The sequence below is a fragment of the Nyctereutes procyonoides genome, unplaced genomic scaffold (genome assembly GCF_905146905.1).
Source record: "Nyctereutes procyonoides isolate TBG_1078 unplaced genomic scaffold, NYPRO_anot_genome, whole genome shotgun sequence".
NCBI lineage: Eukaryota > Metazoa > Chordata > Mammalia > Carnivora > Canidae > Nyctereutes > Nyctereutes procyonoides.
The window spans coordinates 38652874-38676470 of record NW_026575133.1 but is presented as its reverse complement, the minus strand read 5'-3'; the positions used below and the strand labels follow the sequence as shown (position 1 = coordinate 38676470).

Below are 23597 nucleotides of genomic sequence, written 5' to 3'. Positions count from 1 at the left end.
CACACAAAATCCAAAGGCACGTAATGCTTCATTAATATTTTTTAAGATTCATTTGAGAGAGAGAGCAAGACAGCACATGACCGGGGGAGGGGCCCAGGGAGAGGGAGAAACAGACTCCTCCCTGCTGAGTGGGAGCCCATGATGGGGGCTCAATCCCAGGCCTCTGAGATCATGACCTGAGCTGAAACCAAGAGTGGGATGCTTAACCGACTGAGCCAATCAGGTGCCCCTGCTTCATGAATTTTCTGAAAACAACTTCTTAGAGATAATTTTAGGTGGAATGTAGCTATGTATAAAGGCAGTTTTGTAGGTCTAGGGGATGGGGAGCATTTTGGGGTTTAAGGTTATGGCTGTAAAATGATTCCTGCAGACCACACAATTCACACTGCCATACTGAGGGGAACACGTATGTCTATGGCTAGACACTAGAAGAATTATCCTTAATTCACACTTTTAATCAAACCAGTAAATAATTACCAGAATTATTCACCCGACTCTAACTCAGCCACCGAATGTCTTTGTGTGTGAACCCTGTGTCCACGTGTGTGTGGAATGGGGTGGTCTTCATGCCTTCATGCCTTCATCTGTGGCTACCCTCACTCTCTGTCCATGACCTCTGACGTGGATTCATATGTTGAACGCTAAAAGCAGGGGACTTCTACAGATAGTCCCCTGGAATGTAAGCTCATGAAAGGCAGGTATCATCTCTCTCATCTTTGTATTCCTTGAATGTAGCACCCTGCCCAGGATGTAGTAGGTAAACAAAAAAAAAAAAAAAAGATTTGTTGAATGACTACATGAGAGAATGAATGAATGAATGAATGGGATGACCCTTAGATCTTTCCTTGATACTTCTGGTCACAGGAGAAATTCAATACTTTGAGAGCCAGCTTGCTGTCATAGTGACTCATAAACTGAAATCCTGGGAAGGACTCGCATGTCAAAAATGGCCAGGATTCTTGGCTGTATTCACTTAAGATGAATCTAAAATAATCTTCCGGTGAATGCCACTGGGTCTCATGTTGCTAGAAAAACTAACTTTTATTTCAGGGCAGCTAACATTTATTGATTACCTAGCTATGTGCATGGCATGGCAAAAGTCTTCCTGTTTGAGAGATGTTTGTTCATTCATTAATTCATCGAATATTTATTGCCCCTATAATGACCAAGCACAGTGCAGAAGAAAGATGGTCTCATCTTCATGGAAGTTACAATTTAGTCGGGAAGCCATTCACCTGACAGGCACTTCTTGGTCATCTACTGTGTCAAGCACTTCTTATGGGTGCTGTGGATAGAATTAGGGACAAAAGAGACAAAAATCCCAGTCTCTGTGGAGCTTACATTCTAGTGGGGGACACAGGCTATACCTAAGATAAACAAGTAAACTATGTATTGTCTCAGAGAGAAGTGCTAAGACCAAACTAAAGCAAGTGCATTATTTTCCTATTGCTGCCGGAATAAATTAGCATGAACTTAGTGGTGTAAACACAAATTTATTACCTTATAGTTCTGGAGGTTACAAGTCAGAAGCAGGTCAATATGGCTGTGTTCCTTCTGGAACCCCTAGAAGAAGACCCATGCTCTTGGCCTTTCTAGCTTCTAGAGGCCACCTATGTTCCTAGGCTCATGGCCTTTTCTTCCATCCTCAAAGCCAGCAGTGCATAGCAACTTCCAACTTCTCTCTCTCGCTCTGACTTCCCATTTCCTTCTCTGACATGGACCCACTTGCCTCCCTCTCGTGAAGGGAGAATCACCCTTGTGATTACACTGGATCCACACAGATGTTCCAGAAAGATGTCCTCGTCTGAATATCTTTGAGTTGATTACATCTGCAAAGCCCTTTGTCATGTAAGGGAACGTATTTACAGGTGCCGGGGGTTAGGATATGGGCACCTTTTTCTTGCCACAGCAAGGAAGTGAGACATGAGGTATTGAGGAAGAGGGATTGGGGAAGAGGGATGCTATTTGAGAGAGTGAGAGAGCATGTGCACCCACCAGCATGGATGGGGGAGGAGCAGAGGGAGAAGGAGAGAGAGAATCTTAAGCAGACTCTACACTCGGTGCAGAGCCCAATCAGGGCTTGAACTCACAACCCTGAGATCATGACCTGAGCTGAAATCAACAGTCGGATGCTTAACTGACTGAGCCACACAGGGGCCCTGCTCTGAACCATCTCTTTAAGACCCTCTTTAGGGCAAACAGCCTTGGGAGATAGAGATAATGTTTTTTGTTCACAGTTAAGGGCAGACATGCTTACTTCCCATATAAAAGATTGGGGTGCTCTAAGCTCAGGGTTCCTCTCCTACAGGGCAACCCACTATGTGATGTGTGCCTCCGGACCTCATTGCCCCGTGGGAATGGGGGCTAGGTGACCTGGTGCATGAAAATGCTGATGCTCTACCTGCTGCTATTGCTGTGGATGATAAAAAGTCCTTTGTTTCCGACCCAAGAGTCTCATGTCTTCTGGTAGCATCCATGAACTTGAGGCAGGCTAGCTTGTTAGCTTACAAGTACGGGGAATGCTCAGACCCTGGACAGCTCTTGATGGGCACCGGTGCCTATATGGCTTCAGAGTCCAGAGTAAGGAGCTAGATTTTACTCTGAGTGGGATGGGAGTCATGAGAGGGTTTTGAGCAGAGGCATTACATGGCCTGACTTAGGTTTTATAAAGATTCACCAAAGCTGCCTTATAGAGAATAGACTGTAAGGGTACAAGGGAAGGGGCACGGAGATCAGTGGCTAGGTCAATCACCTAGCAAGAGCCCAGTGGCAAGATGATAGAGACTCAGCAGTGGCAGCAGAGTGGTGGTGAGAAGTGAGATTCTGGATCTTTTGGAGGTGGACCTGCCACTATTTGGGTATGAGATGAGAAGCATCGGGATGGCACCAAGTTGTTAGCCTGAGCAGAGAGAAGCCAGAAGTCGCCCCAAACTGGGATGGAGATGATTTCAGGGGGGGGGGGGGGGCCAGGGGGAGGGGAGAGCCAAAGTTCATCTTGAGAATTTGGATTTAAATTGCCAGGGGGCATCCAAGAGATGTCGAGGCAGTTGGATATGAATTCGTTATTCAGGGGAGAGGTCTGGGCAAGAGATATGAATCTGAGGTTCATTAACCTGCATCTGATATTCAAAGCCTAAGGACAGAGGTCACTGCACAGAGAATAGAGAAGGGAAGAGGCCCAAGGATGAACACCATCCCTCCACCCACGCCTTCTATATTTAAGACGTTAGGGAAGTAAGCAGGAATCACAAAAGGGACTGAGAAACCAGGAAGGTAGTAGGAAAGCCTTATATGAGCACGTTATCCCAGCAGCCAGGAGAAGAAGGGGTTTCCAGGAGAGGGGGTGACCAATGCCTGCTGATAGGTTAAGTAAAATGAGGCCACATGCCGGCATCTCAGTTATTATAGTTAAAATAAGTGTAAAGCCAGAGGCGTATCACAGATGGAGCAAGGAGCTCTAAGTGTGTCAGGAACCCTGCTGGGACTTGGGGATGGGAGGAGGGCATGAGCAAAGGCTCAGAAGGCCGAGGATGGTCGGGGGATTTGTGAGCCCAGAGAGGGTCACCAGAGAGAGGCTGGATATCAGGGTGCCCTACGCAGGCTGCAGGTGAACCCGGGGAAGGCTCGGCGGGCTTTGCTCAGGCATGCCTGGGCGGCGGAGTTCTGTTTCCAAAAGCCCTCTCGGATGCGTGGGGGCAGGGACTCAGGCCGGCGCGCACTAAGCAGGCCCTATGGGGCCGCCGATTGGCCCCGGGGCTCCGCACGTCTGCACCAATCCCTTTGCTTCAAGTCTGCGGGGAGAGCCCTGTGCGCGCCGAGGCCGCTGCTGCAGTGCGGAGCAGCTCCGCGAGGTCCTGCAGGGGTTGCGGTGGGTGGGTGGGGGGGGGGTGCGTGGTGCGTGGTGGACAGGCAAGGATCCGTAGAACCCAAACCTCAACCTTTTCAACCTAAAGGGCAATGGTGCCTGGGAAGCCTCCGTGGTCTTTTAACACCCCCCTCGCACCCCCCCCCAACCCCGTGCAAACTTCACTCGTGGAGCGCCCCACTCCACGCCCCCACCGCTAAGGAGGCTTTTCGCCTTCGCTTAGCAATTTCATCTAAGAGGGCAGCCCGGGTGGCTCAGCGGTCTGGCAGCTGCCTGCAGCCCAGGGCGTGATGCTGGAGGCCCGGGATCGAGTCCCGCATCCGGCTCCCTGCAGGGAGCCTGCTTCTCCCGCTGCCTGTGTCTCGGATGAATAAATAAATAAAATCTTAAAAAAGAAAAAAAAAAAAAAAGAAAGACCTGAGCTGAGATGAATTCCATCCAAGAGGAAGCGCTCATGCCACTCTCCAAAGAGGCGAAAAGTTAAGCAAGGAAAAAAAAAAAAAAAAAAAAAGAAAAGAAAAGAAAGATTGCGGGTTGGGTTGGGGGACGCCGGCGCGGTGCGCGCCACGGTCGGAGGGGGCGCGGGGGTGGCTCTCCAGCGGCCGGGGCGCGCGGGGGGCGCGCGGGGAGGCTGCGGTGCGCCCGGGCCGGCGCGCGCCCTGCTCCAGGCGGTCCCCGCGGGCTGGGGCGCGGCGCGGCGCGGCGCGGACTACAAGTCCCAGGGAGCGCAGAGGCGGGCGCGGGGCGGGGCCTGGCGCGGCTCCCCGGGAGCCGGCGCGCTGGGAAGCGCCGCGGAGGACGCAGCGGCGGCCGGAGGGCGGAGGGCGGCGGAGGGCGGACGCGCGCGCGGGCGGGCGGGGCGGGGCGCGGGCGGGGGCGGGGCCGACGTGGGCCGGGGCCCTGCGTGCCGGGGAGGGGGCCGGCCGGCGCTCGGAGCGGGCTCCGCGGCTTGCGCGGCGCCTGCGGCTCGGTCCCGGCTCGGTCCCGGCTCGGCGGGCGGCGGGCGGCGGGCGGCGGGCGGCGGCGCGGGGGGCCCCGGGGCTCCGGGGGCGCACACGCAGCGCGCGGACCCACGGCGCGGCCGCCGCCCGGAGCGGCCCTCGGCCCCGGCGCTCGGGGCGTTAATGGCTGCTCGGCGGGGCAGCGCCTAGCGGGGGAAGCGGCCGAGGCGCGGGCAGGCGCCCGAGCGAGCCTCCTCCGGGGCCGGCGCGCCCGCCGCGGCGCGCTCCATGGGGGCCCGCTGACCCGGGGCGCCGGGGCCCGCTCGCTCTCCGGCCGCGCGTCCCGGCCATGAACTGAGCGCGCGGGGCCCCGCGCCTGCTCCGGCCGCTCCTTTCTTCTCGCGCCTCCTGCGCCCGCCGCCGGCGGGCCCGGCTCCCCGGGGGCTGCGGCGCCCCGGGCTCGGCGGGGCGCGGGGAGGCGGCGGCGGCGGCGGCGGCGGCGGCGGCGGCGGCGGGGGCGCGCGCGGCTCCGGGCGCGGCGCCTGCACCATGAACTACCAGCAGCAGCTGGCCAACTCGGCTGCCATCCGGGCCGAGATCCAGCGCTTCGAGTCGGTCCACCCCAACATCTACTCCATCTACGAGCTGCTGGAGCGCGTGGAGGAGCCGGTGCTGCAGAACCAGATCCGGGAGCACGTCATCGCCATCGAAGGTGAGGCCCGGGCCGCCGCGGGGCTTCTGGAAAGCGCGGGGGAGCGCGCGCGCGCCCGAGTGTGTGTGTGCGCGTGTGTGCGCGCGTGTGTGCGCGCGCGTGTGTGTGTTCACACGCGCCGGGCCGTGGCACGCGGCTGCCCCGCGGAGGGAGCTTTGCGGGCGCCTCGCGTGCTGCGAGGCCGGGCGACGGCAGCAGCTCCGAGGTGGACCGGCAGCCTTGGTTCCATCACGGGCAGAGCGGGGTGTGCGCTGCGTGAAGGTGGCTGGATGCTGCTGCGCCCTGGGCCGCCCTGGGGTGGGTGGGTGCCTTGGGGGGGACGTTGGCGCCCCCGGACCCGTGACACTTACCAGGCCCCGGCGAGCATCTGGCTACACCTTGACGACGTGTTGGAAGTGCCGCCGCCGCCGCCGCCGCCGCCGCTGCTGCTGGGCTGGGGGCTCAGGCCGGCGTGTTCAGGCGGGGCAGGACCATCCCCTGCGTGTGGGGCCCTGCCCTGTATCGAGCCCCCTGCAGACAGCCAGCCCGGCCGCAGCGAGTGTCGTGTCCAGGTGAATGTCCACCTGCCTGTGTGCAAAGCCTGGTCTCCGTAGAGTGTTTTCTATCAAAAGTCTTGCGCCGGGTGAGAAGCAGAACCCCCGCCCTCCCACCCACCAGGAGGACAGGGGACAGGGGACAGGGGACCGGGGCGGGGGAGTGGTGGCTCAGCCTCGCTGGCTCACTTTCCCAGGCCCAGCTTGTCAGGTTAGGCTGCGACCCTGCAGGAGACGTGTAGCCGACTTCTGCCTCCCATGGGCCTGTGTTCTCTTGGGATTTCAAGCGGCTCTTATTTCTGGGGAGCTTCTGGATTGTCTGGTTGCTCTATCCCTTTGGCCTGCCCCCGCCCCCTGCCAAGATCCACCTGGGGGACAAGGCGGGATGTCAGCATGCAGTGTGGAGTTCTACCCCGGTCACACGCTCAGTCAGCAGTTTTTCCTCTCTGTTGTCCAGAGATGGTACCAGGCCTGCAGGGTGGGCCATGATACAGACTGTCCTAGCAAAGGCCACTGGGGCCGCTGTTGAGGAACATTGAGAATGTTCCAAGGCTTGGCAGGAGTTTGTCCAAAAGCCTGGCTACAGGCACTGGCCCAGCTCCCCTCCATCTGTGAGGGCATCGGCCGCAGGAAGGCTTTGCTTTGGCACCTACGCAGTCTGAATTACCAACCCCAAAGTGTCTTGGTTTGACACTTGGCCACTTAGATCGGGGAAGGTGGATGTTATACTGCCGATCCCCTTGGCATTTGGCAGCCCCGTGGACTTGAACAACGTCCTGGCCAGGCTGCTGATTGGCCACCTGGATCCATAGGGGACTTGTTCTTGTTAATTCCCTGGGAGGATCTGAGCAGTGCTGGAGCCTGTGAGGGACCTGGCTGTCAGAGCACAGGGCCACCTTGTTGGCAATTTAAGATACTTCCGGATTCCCTGAGAGGTAGAGTCTCTGTGTACCTCCAGCAAGACTTGCGGGAGGCTGTGGGATCTGCATGCATCTGCTGATGGCCAGGTGATTTTGCACGAAGGGCCCCCCCCCCCCAAGTGCCTGAGCACTGGCTCTGTTGTGGTCAAAGTGAAAGGGGCACTGTTCTTGTTTTCCTTGTCTCTTTGTGGCTCTCATCCGAAGTCTGATGAAACACTTTGAAAGCTAGTGGCAAGTATTGAATGCACCTGGCCCAGAGCACCTAGTGGCTGTGCTGAGACCTCTAGCTGAGTGTGATTCATGATGCCTCGTTTCCATTTTTCATTCGTGAAGCCAAGCTCTCTGGGGTCTCGAGCACTTCGAGCAAAGCAATCTGACTTTCTAGCAAGAGGATGTGGTTACGTTTTTCTTTTCTTTCTGTCTTAAAAAAAAAAAAAAACAAAACACAAAAAAAACATTATGTGGTTCCTAGATGATGGTTTTTGGTAGCTTGATGTCTACCTTTACCATGTGACAAGATAAGCCCTTTCTTGGCTGGAATCCTTGTCATTTTTAATAAGGCTCAATCAGTGAACGAATCTTGTTTGGGGCTTTGATGATGCTGTTATTTTTAAGTTAGAAAAAGGAACGTCTGTGTTGTGTTTGGCTGGTAATGAAGCTTAAGCACCATTCAAGTATGTTTCTGTTCTTTGCGTTACTATCAGCAGTGGTACCACCTTTCATTCGCGTAGAACTTTAGCAGAAATACTCTTGCATTCATCATCTCATTGTGTGGCTGTACCAACCCTGTGAGAATGTGGGGCAGCTTCATTATCTTCATGTTGTAAAGGATGGCAGTTCAGGGAGGGATAATGACCTCCTGAACATTTGACTGAGGTCATTCAAAGTCTGGTCTGAACCAAAGGATCATTTGAATAGAGAGCCCACGTCTGTGGCCTCCCAAACCACCTTACGCTGGCCCTTCTAATGAAAGAGTAAGTTCATTTGTGATAATGAAATGTTATGTCATTCTGTGCCAATCTCAGTATACGGGTGTGATTTAGGTCTATATTGTTGGTGTTTTGGAAATTGAGAGGATTGCTCAGTTGTGGCAGGATGACATTTTTGCTATGAAAAGAACGCTGCGCAGAAACAATTTTTGTGTAATTGTGCGGGGTGTGGGTTATTCACTCAGATGGAAACCAGGAGAGTGGCTGTGGGGTACAGAGACTGCAGACATTGTTCGAAGGAACTCAGTGCTGTAAGTGAGCATGGGCCCGGAGCGTCATAGTAACTCAGACATACACAGGTCTGCCCCGCTGAGCACCTTGCAGGTCAGGATGACACAGCAGGAGCAAAATATGTCTTTCTGGATTTTAAAATAGAACCCTTTCCAATCAGGAAGGCGTATGCACATCGTAGCGGATAGTTTAAAGATCAGTTGTCCCCCAAACAGAAAACAGTCTGCATTTCAGAGGCTATCCAGCTAGGCTCTCCCCACCTCTGTGGGTACATATCCCAAGTTGGATTTATATGTTACAGAGCTTCTTGATTAGCATATTGTGAGCACTTTTCAATGTCACAAAAAATTTTGGAGATAAGATTTCTTGCGTTGGCCTAATAACCAGCACTTGGCTGTGCCATAATTTATTTAAAATTTCCTTTTTTTTGGTGTTTTCAAGAATTTTTATTCTTGGGGTGAGGCGTGGTCTTGTCAAAGGGAAGGATGGTTAGCTCACATCCTTTCAGAGTTCCTTTTTTTTTTTTTTATTCATTAGAGACATACAGAGAGAGGGAGAGACACAGGCAGAGGGAGAAGCATGTTATAGCAGCAAGTTCCCCATGGGGAGCTCGATGCAGGATGCATCCCAGGACGCCAGGATCATGACCTGAGCCAAAGGCTTGACACTCAGCCACTGAGCCACCCAGGTGCCCCTCAAAGCTCATTTCAAAGTGATTCTAAATGGGTCTGAATTGGAAAATCTCTTAGTGATGGGCTGAATTGTGCATATCTTATTTGAAAGGGCTCACCAAGATTCCCAAATAAGAATATGTCTCTGGACCCTGTTTGCGGGCATGGGAAATATGATTTTGTTTTTTTTTTTTAATACCTTGTCAAAAAATACTTTTTTCAAATTTTTATTTCAGACATTGAGAGATTTTTTTTTTTTTTCTCCTAAATCTCTGGATTTCAAGGAAGCATTGCTGGTTGTTCTCAGATTTACCTGATCAGAGTCCTGGGGTGTCCCACAGGCGTGCGGCAGGCTCTGAAATGTAGCTCTGCAGCACGGGTGTTCTCCATACCCGGAAACGAGAGTCTGGGACCTGCTGCCTCCAGTGTGGACAGTTTGTCTGGTTTTCCCCACTTCGGTTCTCCTTTAAAAAATCTGTCTGGGGTTGATGGGGCTGAGGTAAATGAGTCAGCTGCCTTTCTTGTTAAATAAAGCTTGTTCTTCTTTTAGGGATAATGCCTCTATTAGCAACTGCACGTTGTAATTCAGCTCGCCAGCCACAGAACTGTGTTGGGACTAATAATGCAGCAGGCTCATTCACTGGGGCAGTGGTTGGGCCCCCCCAGCCGGCTTTCTTGCCTCCACCCTCACCAGGTGGCAGATTAGGGGAACCAGGCACCTTACTGGCCCCACAGGTGCTTTGTGTGGCTTCCTCTGGGGAGACACAAGAGCCCAGTCCTTAGTGGGACAGCTTTGCCTGGCACCTCTGGTGAGGGCACTTTGACAGGGTGGGGGTGTTCCAGGACTGAGCCCCCGAAGTGGGGGACCTGGGTAGGTGGGGAAAGGGGCCACTTAATCCTATGACCCAGCCGCATTGTGGAGCATCTGTTGTCCCTGCATGCATCATGTCAGTTCATCCTGTGATGATCCCATAACAGATGCCACCTCTGAGGTCCCGAAAGTGTAGGACACTTGCCCAAGAGAGTTGACCTGGGTTGGTCTGACCTCGGCGCCGGCTCAGTAGCTCCTTACCAGACAAAGTGGAGCTCCTGGTTGTTCGTGGTTTCCCCAGGCCGTATGTGCCACCATCCCAAGCATGGGTTTCCTTTCCCCAAGATGAGAAAGGGTTTGGGAATGCTGCAGGTAACCGGGACTGTTACGTTCTCTGTGAAGCTGCTGACTGTGGCGGAACGTGTGAGAGTTGGTTTTCATATAGAAAATGATTTAATTTGGTTGTTGCATGTGTACATGTGTGGGGAATAAATACCTTCTTCCTGCCACAGACGAGCATAATTTTTCTTGGCCAGTATCAACTGAATTCATAATATTTCAGATTTAATCAAAGGGTACAGGTATGGGGCCTTTCAGTTATTGATATAAAATATTGCACTTTCTTCCTTAAAAATAATTCTCAGGTGGCTGTTGGTTGCTTCCAGGGTAAATTCCATGCCTTCCCAGGATCCAGCTCCTCTGCAATCCAGGTGTTCCTTCTGGCCTGGCTGAGGGCAGCATCTTCCCCCACCTTTCCCAGGCAGACTGACGGCCCCCCTGCTCTGTGTCCTTTGGCTCATCTCTAGCCTGAAGGACTGGGAGCTTTTTGAGGGCAGAAATAAAGTCCTGTTCATTTTTTCTGTCCTCAGAGATTCAGTGTGTCCTGTGTGGCCCTTGGAGGATGCCCAGGAATTGTTTGTTGACTCGTTCACTTGCCAGAGGGGCTAACCTTTTCCCTAGGCTTTGAGTCTTTTTGCTCCTCGTTGGTAATATAAATAGTGTTTATCCTCTGGCACAAGTTTAGGGCATTTTGAGACTTGTCACAAGAGTACGGATGTTAGGGCTGGGCACCTTTTGGATCTGATGGGTTTTAGCTTGGGTGGAAACTAAACACCATGTGATGCTTGGGGGTGGAAATGAGATTTTTTTTTTTTAGTGTGGCTAGGGGAAGGGAAGGATCTGTTTGCTGAATCTAGCACCTTTTTCTGCCAGACTATCTGCAAAAGGTGGGTATTTCTTTGTGGCGGGTGTAAGTGAATTTCAGACATAGGTGGCCCATAATGTATCTTCAGTGTACCATGGAGACCTCTGGTTCTCAAAGTGGAAAGTGCAGTCACATTATATGGAGGGCTTGGGAAGGCAGACTGCTGTCCCCGCCGCCCCCGAATATTCTAGGTCTGGAGTGGGGCCCAAGAATGTGCTTTTCCAACGAGTTTCCAGAGCCTGCCAGTGCTGCTGGTCCAGGGACCGCACTTGGAGAAGTGTCGCTGTGGGTGGAGGAGCTCAGGCGGGAAGGGCATCTTCTCTGGGCCCTGCCCCCCGCGTGCAGTCTTTCATGCAGGTTGCAGGTGACGGCCAGCGGCCGGGGAGTTGCTTCGGGCCACACAGCTTAAACTTAGTGGAGGAAGGATTTCAATCCAGGTCCCAGTGGGTTCACGTCTGTGTTCACTCTACCTCCATGGGGCTGAGCGCCCTGTGAGGGAAGCGGTCAGATTGGGGGGGGGAGGGGACCTTATCAAGGGGGTCGTGGGGGGACTTAGGACCAGCTGATGCCTCATTTCCTTTCAGTCTCAGTCTGCTGCTCTGTGGACTTGCCTGCCAGTCCTTTGGAGATTGTTGATACTTAGTGGAGTCTCCCGTGTATTTCGATGGGGTTCTTGGATATTCACTTGATATGATAATTTGTCAGATGATGTGTTTTGTTATCGCTGGTGTGGAGCTAAAAGCGCATTTCAGGGAAGGAGGAGAGCTGTGTGTTATTAGAGCCCGGGAGGGCTGACAGGGAGCTGAGGAAGTGAGTCAGAAGGGAGAAGCGGCTCGAGCAGCTGCAGGAACCTTCACAACAAAGCCTGTGGCCCTCTTACTACCACCTCTGGTGTGTGTGTGTGTGTGTGTGTGTGTGTGTGTGTGTGTCCAAACCACACTTTTTTTATTTGGTTAAGACTGAAATCCCTTAGTTTGCAGCCTTCTTTTTCCCTGTGTACCCCGCAGGTGTTTATGGTTGGTGAGTCTCGCTCTGGCTTGTTTTAACTACTGATCGGTCTTGTCTCATGTTTCTCCACCTTCGTGCAAACCCGTGGCCCCCGCCCCCGCCCTCAACACTGCAGATCCTTCGAGTCCTTTGCTTAAGTGATTGAGTTTGGCAAAGCGGATCAGGCTTAGTTATTTTCAAAATCCAGGGTTCGGGGTTCTGATCTGGTGCTTAGCTACGTAATTCCTTCCCTTTGTTAAGTACCTTTCTCTGAGAAGCAGAATGCACTCTACAGATGTTAATCTGCAATCTCGGCAGCATCTGTTACTTCTGTACAGGGGACGAGGGCAGGGCTTTGTATGTGCCGCGGCGGGCCCCCTTCTCCTGGGAGTTGTGTGCTGCCGAGGGGCCGAGAGGGATTTTTGGTTCTGGCTTTATGGTGTGGGAAGCCCGCACGCAGGGCTGCGTTGGGGTGACTTTTCCCAGGATGCAGTGACGACCCATCCGGGAGCAGGGCACTTTGGGCCCAGTCCCCCAGCCCTGCCTGTGCCCCTGCTCACAACTGCCCAAGGCCGGAAGGGGGTGTCCTGGTTGCCTCTGGGGGTTGGGAGGGAAGGAGAGCAGTACCACGCCCTCCAGAAGAGGTTGTTAACGGACCCTTTGAATAACCAGCCAAATAGCTTGTCTGTGTGCGAGGTCGGAACATTTTCCATAAAGAGCAGACTAAATATAGGCTCGAGGGTGGGGGCCCGGGCCCGGGAGGGGGCTGTCATCCCTCAGATATTGTTTCTTCCACTGGTAATCAGAACTTGCCACCAGCCCGGAACAGGTGGCCACCCTGAGCTGTCTGGGAACAGATTGGTGTTTTTGTTTAACCAGGGGCTCATTTGCAAATTTCACACTTCTCCCGCTGTTTGATGGGGATTGTCTTTTTTTGGGCTTCAGTGTTGGAGTATTTGTACAGTGTTTCTACACAAGCAACTGTCTCCTCTTTAAAGCTGCTCATGCCGTCTGGTTGTCATTAGCATCGTGGTTTAGAGGCAGCTTTTTATTTTTTATTTTTTAAGGGTGGGAAACACTTTTCATGGTTCTGGGAGAAGAATTCAAATAATTACCGGCCATGTCCGCAAACGATTTATGTTTGGTCTCAGCAATGTCAACATTCAACAGGCTCTCGCAGACAGCACCACGTCGGTTTCCAGCTCAGGACACAGCCTTCCCGAAGCCACCGTTCCCGTGTTCTCTGACGGTAGTCGTCAAGGCGGAGCGGCGGCTTTAGGAAGTCCATGTGGTTGAGGTTCGAGGAGTGTCAGTTGACAGGGACATTCCAACAGTATTGAGGAACGGAAGAAGTTAGGTAGTTTGTTATCGATGCCTGGGACAAAACCAGGCCCACCTTGGTTTCCTGCTGGAGTTTTTACATCCTAAGCACAAGCCCAGCAGCGTGCTCCCTGCACCAGGGCGGTCGGTGGCCCCAGCAAGGTGTGGTATTGCAGGTGTGCTGGTTACCTGCTGGTTTCTGTAATGACGACAGAATTGATTTGGAGGGAGCCGACGGTCATGAGGTTCAGCTGTTTGTGTTTCCAGTCATCCTTTTTTTTTTTTTTTTTTTTTTTTTTTGCGAGGGGAGAACTGGCATATTTTCCAGGGAGGGTGCTTTCCAGAAAGCCTGCCCGCCCACCCTCTGTGGTGGTTTTTGAGGATCTGGGGTGCTGCTGTGAGCCGTGATTCCGCCTCCTAACACGGCCTGCACCTGCACGACAGGTGGGTAAACCTGAGCCAGACGCACGGACAGGAGCCTTGCCCCGGTGTCAGGGTCAGCAACCAAGTCTGGGGTTCCGATGGTCCACGGGTTGTTTCTCCCGTCGGAGGGCACGTCTGTGGCTTCCTGCTCTCGGCTGGTACCAGCAGCGCCGCTGAGCACGTTGTGGCTCTCGTCTTTGGTGCCTGGGAGTGGGGAGCAGTGCTGTGTTACCTGTGTGGACACAGCCAGCCGTGCAACCCGTCTACGGGGGCGGGGGGAGCCCCTATCTGGAGAGACCTTTCGCTGCGGGTCACCGTTCAGTTCATGACACTCAGGTGGAGTAGGTACCACCTTCCTCCTTTGATTTTAATTCTCTGCGTTTGTTCATAAACATTTAAGTGGCTAATAAATTTCTGGCACTGTCTTAGACGCCAGCTGAATAGTTCCGGCTCTGTAAAGGGGGGTGTGTGAGTGAAGTCCTCACGGGGAAGTACTTTCTTTAAAACTCGATGGCACAGTCCCCCTGAGGCCCGAATGGGCTCCTTCCGGCTGTCCTCGCTGGCTCTCGGCAAATCAGTAATCACTTGGGGTCCCCTTCCTGGAGGGGCCCTGCCCAGCCCAGAATCCATCTCACCACCCCCACCCTGGGTGGTAGCTAACCTTTGGATCTGTGTTGGCATTCGAAAGGAAAACTCATTTTCTACTCTGGGCCTAAGCTCTTCTGTGGTCTTACAGTTACACACTAGCACTGCTCGGTTTCTGTTGTTTGTAGCAATTATGTGCAAGACAGGAAAGAAAAAAAAGCTAAGTGTTGCCAACTCTGTTATTCCCAAGGGGTTATTGTCTTTGTTCCTTCTGCTGTGTCCTGGAGCTGCCCATCCTCCTCCACAAAGGCCGCACTGACTGAGGCCAGGCCTGGGAGCTCCTGAGGATGGAAGGGTGTGTGCGCGCGTGAGAGCTTCTCCAGTGGCTTCACCCAAGCAAATGTTTATTTTGAGGGCTGGGGGTGGGAGGGCGGTGTTTATCTTCCCCGTCTAGCATGGGAAGCGGCTAGTGTGAGAATCAAGAGGCGGGATTTTGTTGAGCACCTACATACCGGCAAAGGGCAGTTTTAAATCGAGGGTGGGAGAGGGAACACAGACATGTGGGACCTGAGCCCCTCTCCCAGCACGCTTTAGATCTAGCTCAGGAGGCCACACAGGGGTACAAACTGAGATAACTGGCCATGGTAGTGCAAGGCCATGTGGGAGAGGGAGGGCTGCCTTGCAGGGAATGGGATTAACCGAATTTGGAAGCAGGCAGTGGAGGGCTTTGCGGCTGGAGGGTAATGGGACTGACACATCTGGACTGAATCCTCAGTCTGCAGAGAATTGAGGAGTCCAGGAGGATGGAGCAGCACCTTGCAAGCCCCAGAGAGCAGGTCCGGAGCACGTTTATTGGACAGTGGGAAGCTATTGATGATGGATTTCCGCTTGGGGAGGGGAGCATTGTGAAGCTCCACTGTGCCCCTGTGGGCTAGAGGTGGCAAGGGCCGGTGCAGTCGTGGGGACTGTCAGGGAGGGCTCAGAGGTGGGGACGACACCCAGGCTGTTATGGGGGAAGGTGGGAGCCTGGCTGGAAGGTGGGAACAGCGCGGGCCCCAAGGGGTGCTCATGGAGGTGCAGGCCTGGTCTGTGAGCCTCAGGATGGGGGTGGGGTGGGGAATGAGAGATTGAGGTTTGATCCTGGGGACACGAGAGTGGGGCCTGGTTGAGGGGATTCCATCTATAGATGTCCTGAGGTTTGGGCAGGGGGTGCTTGGCCATGCACAGCCGTTACCTGGGATTTGTGGAAGAGGGCCCTGTCCTTGTAGGGTTGGTTTGCCTACATAGATCGGGGAGTTGCAGGCTGTGGAACAGGCTGAGAGGCAGGCATCTGGGATGTCTTGTGGCCCCTTCCTCCTCCGCAGACTTTAAATGAGAGTGTGGCTCCCATTTCACACTCTCGGGAGTGGGGCTGGTGTGCATCTGTCCAGGAGCTGCATCAGGCCACGGGGGAACTTGGGTGATTGAGCTGTTGCTCACAGACCCTGGACTGTGGTGGCCTCGGAGGTCCTGCTTGTCTGACCGACCAGGTAGTCTCCTGGCCAACTGTGCATTTTTCAGAGCATTGCGGAGTGCATAGCCCACGATGCTTGATTGATGTATCCATCTCCAGCAACGTCTAAATTTATATTTTCACATTCATATCTGTACCTAAGTCTAGGTTGAATCTGTTAGGTGTGTGTAATTTTCACCTAATGGCTTGAATCCATAGACTTTCAGAGCCAGGTGCTAGGAGTACAGAGGTGAGTGGGCCATTTGCCATGTGTAAACAGGACAGGTGTGTGCTTTGGGCCAGGTGTATAGTGGGCTAGGGAGGTAGAGAGGGTGCCATGAAGAGGCCCGGGGGCTCCTGGATGATGCCCTGTTTGAGCCCCAGAAGGTGGGAAGCTAATGACATGGGGGGGAGGGTGTTGTTCACAGGGCGCCCTGTCATCTCAGTTCAGGAGGTCTTGGGAAACTCTCACTTTCCCCAAAGAAATCACACTGTCTTCACACAAAGTTTCCATTTTTTTTCATATAAAAAAAAAAATCCGTTTTACTGAGGTTTCTCGATCTGTGTTTGCCTTTCTGGTCATCTCATACTAGAGAATAAAAAAGTTTTTTTTAATCTCTTTTTGTCCACAGTGTGAATCTATAGGATTTTTCCTGGTTCAGGCCCCACAAACCCCACACTCTTTCCCTGAATTCCCAGCTGGCCAGGAGAATGTTGAGTGGTGATAAAATCATGGGCAGGTGTGTTTTGTGCTTCTCTCTATGAGGCTTGGAGGCCCTGCCTGGACGCCAAGGGAGGGTGGACGTGATGGCAGTACAGCTTTTCCATTCCAGAAAGTGGCTTAGAATTCCAGAGTTAGGCATAAGAGCCTGTGTTCTTCTAGATTCCACCTTTTCTTTCTGATGGGGTGCGAGTTGCTGTGCACTTAGGTATTTCATTTTGCAGATTGTCTGCTTAGAGATAAAAGAATCATAGAGTGGTACAATCTTACTGGTCTGGGGAGATCCGGCCGCCCTCCACTTGTTGGTGTGAATATTGGGGCGTTTTGTGTGGAGCAGAGTGTGGGAAGAGGCAGCTGCTCCTCCGAGTTGACGGAGCCCTCACTCACCTGTGTGGGGTCTCAGGCACTCGGCACTCCTCCTGGGTCTGCTTGTTGCAGGGGGATATGCCACTAGTCTAGGGCCTGGGATTCACAGAAACAAGGTTTTTTTTTGACTAAGAGACAAAATTTGCAGTTTAGCCACAACCCGAGGAGGCTTTCTTTTCCTTATCGTCTTATGATGAAAATTTTCAAACAGAAGAGTTGAAAGAACGTTTAGAGGGAACTGTTCCGTTCCCTTTGCCTCGCTTCTCTACTTGTTAGTGCGGTCTATCTCCCCATCCATCAGAGGATGGCTATCTAGCTTCTTGTGTAGTAGAATGCACAGTTTTCCAGTTTTGGCTTGGAATCCAGAGGCTTTCTGGAAAGGGTGCCAGTCACGGTGTCAGGCGTCAGATCCCACGTGTGGCGCCCTCAGAGCGGGGGCAAGGTGCTTACCGAGTGTGGATCGAATGGGAGGGTGTCTCATTCTGCAGGAGAGTTGGTTTAATAAGTGCTTTGGAAGGGCAGCTTTTTGTTGTGTTGATCTTGATTCCGTGCAGATGTGAACCCAAAAGGAAGCTTTGAACTGATGAACCCTGACTTGAGTGCTGCGGCTCCACACGCGTGTGTGTTCGGGAGGGCAGCCCCTCTTGAGGCCTCGGTGGTTTTGGGGGGTGGGGTGGCACAGAAGACTCTGCTTTGAGGAGCAGCCAATGTGTTGATGTGGAAGGCAGGCGTTTTCTTGTGTAATAAACTCCTCTGCGTCCACTTCCTGGAAGTAGAGTGATGTCATGGAGGATCAGGGCCATGTGACCCTGCGGCCTGTAGTGCACCCTCAGCTCTTGGCCTGGGGATCCGAGACAGGCTCCTGCCTCGGTGACTCGCCCTGAGATTCTTGGGATACGTGTCCTTTTGGGCCTTCAGTTTAGAATCCACGAGATTGAGCTTTGATCTCAAGGTTTCTCCTGTCTCTGAGGTGACTGCCCTTGCCTCATCCATTGCTCCTCATTCCCCAAAATGACGCAGTCTGGTGGAGGGTGGGCGTGGAAGGGTGGGGAGGCGATGGTCAGATGAAGCCAGGCTGCCCCTAGGCCTTGGGTTGAACTGTTTCATCCATAGTGCTCCTCCTCCAGCAAACCCAGAGTGAAACCCCACTCAGTAGAGCAATATCCAGTAAAGGGAAGGAAACATATTGTGTGTGTGTGTGTGTGTGTGTGTGTGTGTGTAACCCATGGTACGTGGAAAAACTAGCGCTGGGTGCCTGGTGTAACTCGGGTGCATCTGTTGAAGGCTTCTGTCTGACACCCGAGCGTGCGCAGGGCTGCGGGGAAGAACCTCGGCGATGGTCCTCTCCAGCGCCCTGCACACTCTGCGCCCCAGACTTCGTGGCTAAGTGCGCAGCTGTCTGACCTGGGGACGGTGTGTCGTCGTCCTTGCCGGGCTTGTGGTAAAAGCTGCCGGTGGGAGGAGCGAGTCTGCTGTGTGTATGACTTCTACGGCAGGTTTTAAGGCAGATCCTAGAAGTCTAATTAAACTCTAAATCACCTCCCTGGTCCGTGAGTTTGAGGGAGAGCCTCCAAAATTGGAGTCTTCTTGGCCCTGAACGGGGAGCTGAATTATAGTGTGATCCCTGTCTGTGTAGCGCTAATTGCAGTGTTAATTCTAGAACCTGATTGGCCCCAAATTCCTGTTCTCCCAACTGGGCCCAAATGGGGCACGTCTTTGGGGTTGTCCTTGAGCCAGCAGTGACCTCACAGTGGGCTGCTAGAGTCTCGAGCCGCCTCCTCCCCTGGCCCCTGCAGTGCTCCCCACATCCTGCCCAGGGCTGGCCCAGAGCACTGCAGGGTGGGGTGGGGTGGGGTGGGGGGGCACTGAATCAGCAGATTCCTTCCCGGATCCTCTCTGGAAGCCTCCACCGCGGCTCCCACCGCGGCTTCCGAGTCCTCTCCGGGCGGCCCGGGTTCTGCCGGCGGGTGGGACGCGCCTCCCCCCTTCCCGGGACTGCAGCATCTTCGCTCGCGGCCCGGCCTTTGTCTCCGCACCACATCGCGGTTTGAATGGGCCCGTGTGTCCAGAATCTCTAGCCAGAGCTCGGGCTTGCCCTTCCATTTGGTCACTGTCACGTCTTCAGCGTGAGCAGGCTTTGAGCCGAGGAGAATTTACGGCAGAATGGCTCGGTTGTCACCTCTTTGTCGCTCAGCGAGGGGTTGAGTTTTGGAAGAGAAGCTTGGTGGCTCCGCGTGCCCCCCTTTCTCCCCACTCCTCCCCTTCTCACAGGGTGGGAAGGCTTCTCCCCAGAGCGGGAAAAGCTGAACTTTGAACACGGCTCTGGGGTGCAGCAGCTCGGTTTATAAAGGAAGGCTCCAGCCTCGTTCACGTGTAATCATGGTGGACGGTGCTTCCAGAACGCTTGCCTGTACGATTCACCTGGTCATTTCCTAACAGGCAGCCCAGATCCTCCTTACGGCTTGGCCCCCTCCAAGGTCTTTTTTTTTTTTAATTTTGTTTTTTATTGGTGTTCAGTTTGCCAACACATAGCATAACACCCAGTGCTCATCCCATCAAGTGCCCCCCTCAGTGCCCGTCACCCAGTCACCCCCACCCCCCACCCACCTCCCCTTCCACCACCCCTGGTTCGTTTCCCAGAGTTAGGAATCTCTCATGTTCTGTTCTGAGGTCTTATCTTAAATCCTACTTCTCAGGGATCCAGGGACGCCTGCCTTGTCCACCCCGCCTAGCCGGACTCGCTGGTCATCCCTCCCTCTGCTGTGTGTGTGTGTGTGTGTGTGTGCGCGCGTGTGTACACGCACAAGGAAGTCTTTCCCCTCATTTATCCCGAGAGGAGCCTGGCACACTTGGCAGAGGCTTGTCCACAGGAAGGGTGGGCGGTGGAGAAATGCATGGACTGTCTACACTGGGGTCTACCCCTTCTCACGCCAGAGAACAGCCCTCACCCTGCTGCAGCCACATGTTGATTCTGAAAACAGTCCCTGCCTACAAATTCTGTAGGAAGATACCACGTAAAGCTAATTGCAGTGAACTTTTCCAGGAACTTGTGTTTGGAAGATCCACTTTCCATGGTTACTGTTACCTTGGCTCTTGTTACATAAGTCCTGTTAGATACTGGGGTTTTTGGAGCTTGGGTTCCGGTATTTGAAAAACATGACTTAAACTATGGTGAGTATGTTTTTTGCCTTTTTGGGGCTTTCTGGACATCAAAACAGGACTTGTAATCAGAAACCTGAGTTTGACTAAGAGCTTCTTTGTTGGTTTGAAAGGATGCCACTGGGAACATTCCTGATTAGAACCTGTCAGGCTATGTCCACGGGAGCAGGGCCACTGAGCCTTGAGGCCACACCGCAAGCCTGGCACTTAATACTTGCTTTCCCGACCCAGGTCCATGCAGGTCGTTCCTCCCCCCACACTCCGCGGAGATGGGGAGGAAGGGGCTGGTGGACAGCACGTCAGCCTGAGACCCCAACCGTCTGCTTATGGAGTTGACAAGACTACGTCTTCCTGATGGTTTCTCCACAAGCGCTGTGATCTCAGGCTAGCTTCCAGCCCTTTCCTGAGCTTGAGGGAAGCTGGAGCCCGAACAGCTGCTTGCTGATTCTTTCTCTAAAGCCCCAGGCCGGGGATCCCCAGGTGGCTCAGAGGTTTAGTGCCTGCCCTTGGCTCAGGGCGTGGTCCTGGAGTCCCTGGATCGAGTCCCACGTCGGGCTCCCTGCATGGAGCCTGCTTCTCCCTCCTCCTGTGTCTCTGCCTCTCTCGCTCTCTATGTTTATCATAAATAAATAAATCTTAAAAAAAAAAAAAGCCGCCAAGGTCGTACTTGGGCTGGGCCACCTCTTCGCTGAGCCCTTCCTCAGAACTTCCTGCTCTTTCGTTCCTGCTCTTTCTTTGGGGAGTTAGTTGGCGACCACTCGTGGTCTTTTTCCACGCCGAGCTTCTGTACCTGGAAAGCCCCAGATGAGGCAGCTGCTGGGAATCTGTCAGGCGGGCGGTTGACGGCTGGTTATGAGCAGTCCTGTGTGCCAGGCCCAGCGCTGGAGCCGACTGGCCCGGGAGCCTCAGCGCCCTCCCCGCCTCGGCTCTTCATCCCAGACCTTAGCTACAGATTCGTTTTTAAGGAAGAGAGGACAGAAACAGCGGCCTGAGAGTGCCATGCAGACGTCCAGGGAGAGGCTAGCAGGGCCGTGGCTGGTGCGGGGGGTCTGGGTGTCCCCCTGCGGGCCTGGGGCACAGCTCTGTTCCCCAGCCAGGCCGGCAGCAGGTTTGTCTGTAAATGACACCATTGCCTGGAGGCATCTCTGACAGCTGCTCCTGCTCTGGATTCCAGAAATTTCTATGAGACATTTCGTGAACACATTCCTGGTTGCTTCCCTTTCTTCACTTAGTAAAACCTGTAACAGCTCTGACTGGTTATTGAACGTTGCCGTGCGTGGGACCCTGTGGTAAGGGCTCCAACATGCTTTGTGTCATTTTATGCAGGTCCCCCCTGGACACAGGTAGTAGCAGAACCCTCATTTTGCAGGTCAAGAGCCTGAGGCCTAGAGTTTAAAGCCTTGCCTGGATCCACCCACACTCTTGAGCTGGCTGAGTTAGGATTTGAACTCAGGAGTCACAGTCATGATGTTTTAATAAAACAGAAAGGAAACCTCTCCGATCAGACCAAGGTCTGCAGAGGCCCTGGGGGCCTTCCCTCTTGTCTGCACCTCCTGCAGATCCCAGTTTGTGATTCGAAGCTCATGCTTATACCCAGTCTTGTGTTTATCACTGACGTTATAAAGAAAATGAAAGCAGCTGGATCATGTTTATCCCGTTGCTGAGGTTTGGGGATGCTGGGACACTGGCTGGCGGTTTCGGTTGCGTTAGGAGACAGGGTGGCAGGCTGGCTGCCTGCGGTGACAGGTTCGAGGTCCCTGACAGGGATAGTTTCCAAAATGGCACGCCATTGAAAATTCACACAGATTCAGAAAATCTGCAGCACCTTGAATCTGGGTGGGTTGGATGGAGAGCTCTTAAATTTAAGCCACAGGAATTACGTGACATTTTAATAATGGAGATACTAGCAGGCAGTTAATTTTTAACACATATAAATAGAAGTTACTTTTCCTCTGGGCTATAATTAGCATAATAAGGAGAAATTGATACCCTGGGAATCAAAGGGATTTGCCCGAGGTCACGCAAAGTTAGGTGGCTGAGCTGGAGTGGCAGAGCTAGTGCTCTGGCCTGGTGGCTGCCTCAGTGGGGGGGCGGAGCCAGTTTTCCATTTGTGAAGCTGGGCCCAGGAGCTGCTTTGCGCCACAGGTGTGGGGCGGATGGGTCAGCTGGCACCCTCCCTCTTTCACGTGGGGCCTGGGCCGCGGGGAGCAGGCCGTGACTCACCCAGCTCGTGCGGTGGTTGACTTTGCAGGACGGGGTTCTCTGATGCCCGTCTGGTGCTCTGTGTACAGCATTCCTACCAGGGGCATTTAGTGGTGGTCTGGATTCTTACCTGTCCTGGGCCTGACTGTCCCCCTGTGTGGGGAGCTGGCCGCAGAGCCTCTGGGGCCGCAGGCTCCGTGAGGGGCGATGGGGCTTTGCAGCTGGGTGATTGGGAAGGCCGTGCCCTCCTTTCCTCCCTGACATTGTAGCAGTGTGTGTGTGTGGGGGGGCGGTGTGCAGCACTGCTTCCTGAGCGTGCCCACCTGTGAGGTTCTCATGTGCTTCGGCAGGACCCGCGCCCTCGTGTGATGGTCTCAGGGTGCTGAGACCGAGCCCCGAATTGGGCTCCATGCTCAGTGGGGAATCTGCTTGTGGTCCTACTTCCTTCTTGTACTCTCTCATGCAGGCGCGCTCTCTCTCAAGTCTTTTAAAAAAAAAATTGCTGGTGAACTTTAACAGTAGTGTTTTTTCTGCACACATTCAGTTTCAGAGAGTTAAGATTTATGTAAGAGGCGCTGCACGTGAGGCAGGTTTACAATTTGGTGAGTTTTGATAGGCACACCCACAAAACCACAGTCGAGATACAGAACGTGCCCATCTCTCCACATAGTTCCCTGTGCCCCTTCGTGACCCAGCCCTCCTGCTGCCCCCATCTGCTTGCCTGGATGTGCTTTCTGTCTCCGGGTTAATTTGTATTTTCTAGAATTTGATAGCAATGACGTGATGCAGTTCCAGACTCCTTATTTGTCCAGCTTCATCCACTCGCTGTGCTGATTCTGAGATTCGGTGAGCTTGTTGGGTGTATCGGCAGGGTGTTCGTTTTCATTGCGGTAAATCCACATAATATGATACTAGTCAGCAGTTTATTCGGTTGTTGGATATTGAGCGTGTTGTTTATAGGGTTTGGCTTCTACAAATAAAGCTGCCGTGAACACCCGAGTGTGGTTCTTCATATGGGTACTTGCTTTCAGTGTCCCATGGTAAATACCTAGGAGTGAAGCGCCCGAAAGATGTGGTGGGTATATATCTGACTTTTAACGAACCGCCCAACTTTTCCAAATCAGTCGTTTGATTTTATGCTCCGCCAGCAGCGTGAGAGCCTCCACGTAGGGCTTAGGCTCAGTGGGCCACTGGCAGTGACTGCTTCGGGTGGCACCTGTCCTTCGGAAGGAGCGTGTGCCATCTGTGTCTCACGGGCTGTGAGGGTCTTGTACCAACGGGGGTGCGGGGGTGAGGCCCAGGTGGGGGAAGGGGCCGAGTGGGAACCAGGTGAAGACGCCCAAGGGAGAGGAGCTGTGATCACACACATTCATGCTCTTAATCAGACCCATTTGGGTGCTAGTAGGAGATTAAACATTAAAACCATCTGGGTAAAGTCCAAGAGCTGCCTTGCAGGTGCCTCCTC

The 23597-nt window shown here is 53.6% G+C and overlaps 1 protein-coding gene across 6 annotated transcripts in view; it reads left to right on the top strand.

Annotated features, from left to right (window-relative positions):
• The first annotated feature begins 5327 nt into the window (after nt 1–5327).
• AGAP1 (ArfGAP with GTPase domain, ankyrin repeat and PH domain 1) overlaps nt 5328–23597 on the top strand; it is a 533866-nt gene continuing 515596 nt past the window's right edge. For all 6 annotated transcript variants that reach the window (XM_055346220.1, XM_055346218.1, XM_055346217.1 and 3 more), the window contains exon 1: nt 5328–5518. In XM_055346220.1, coding sequence (XP_055202195.1) covers nt 5356–5518 — 163 coding nt within the window. In that variant the 5' untranslated portion in view covers nt 5328–5355. The remainder of the gene's footprint in view (nt 5519–23597) is intronic.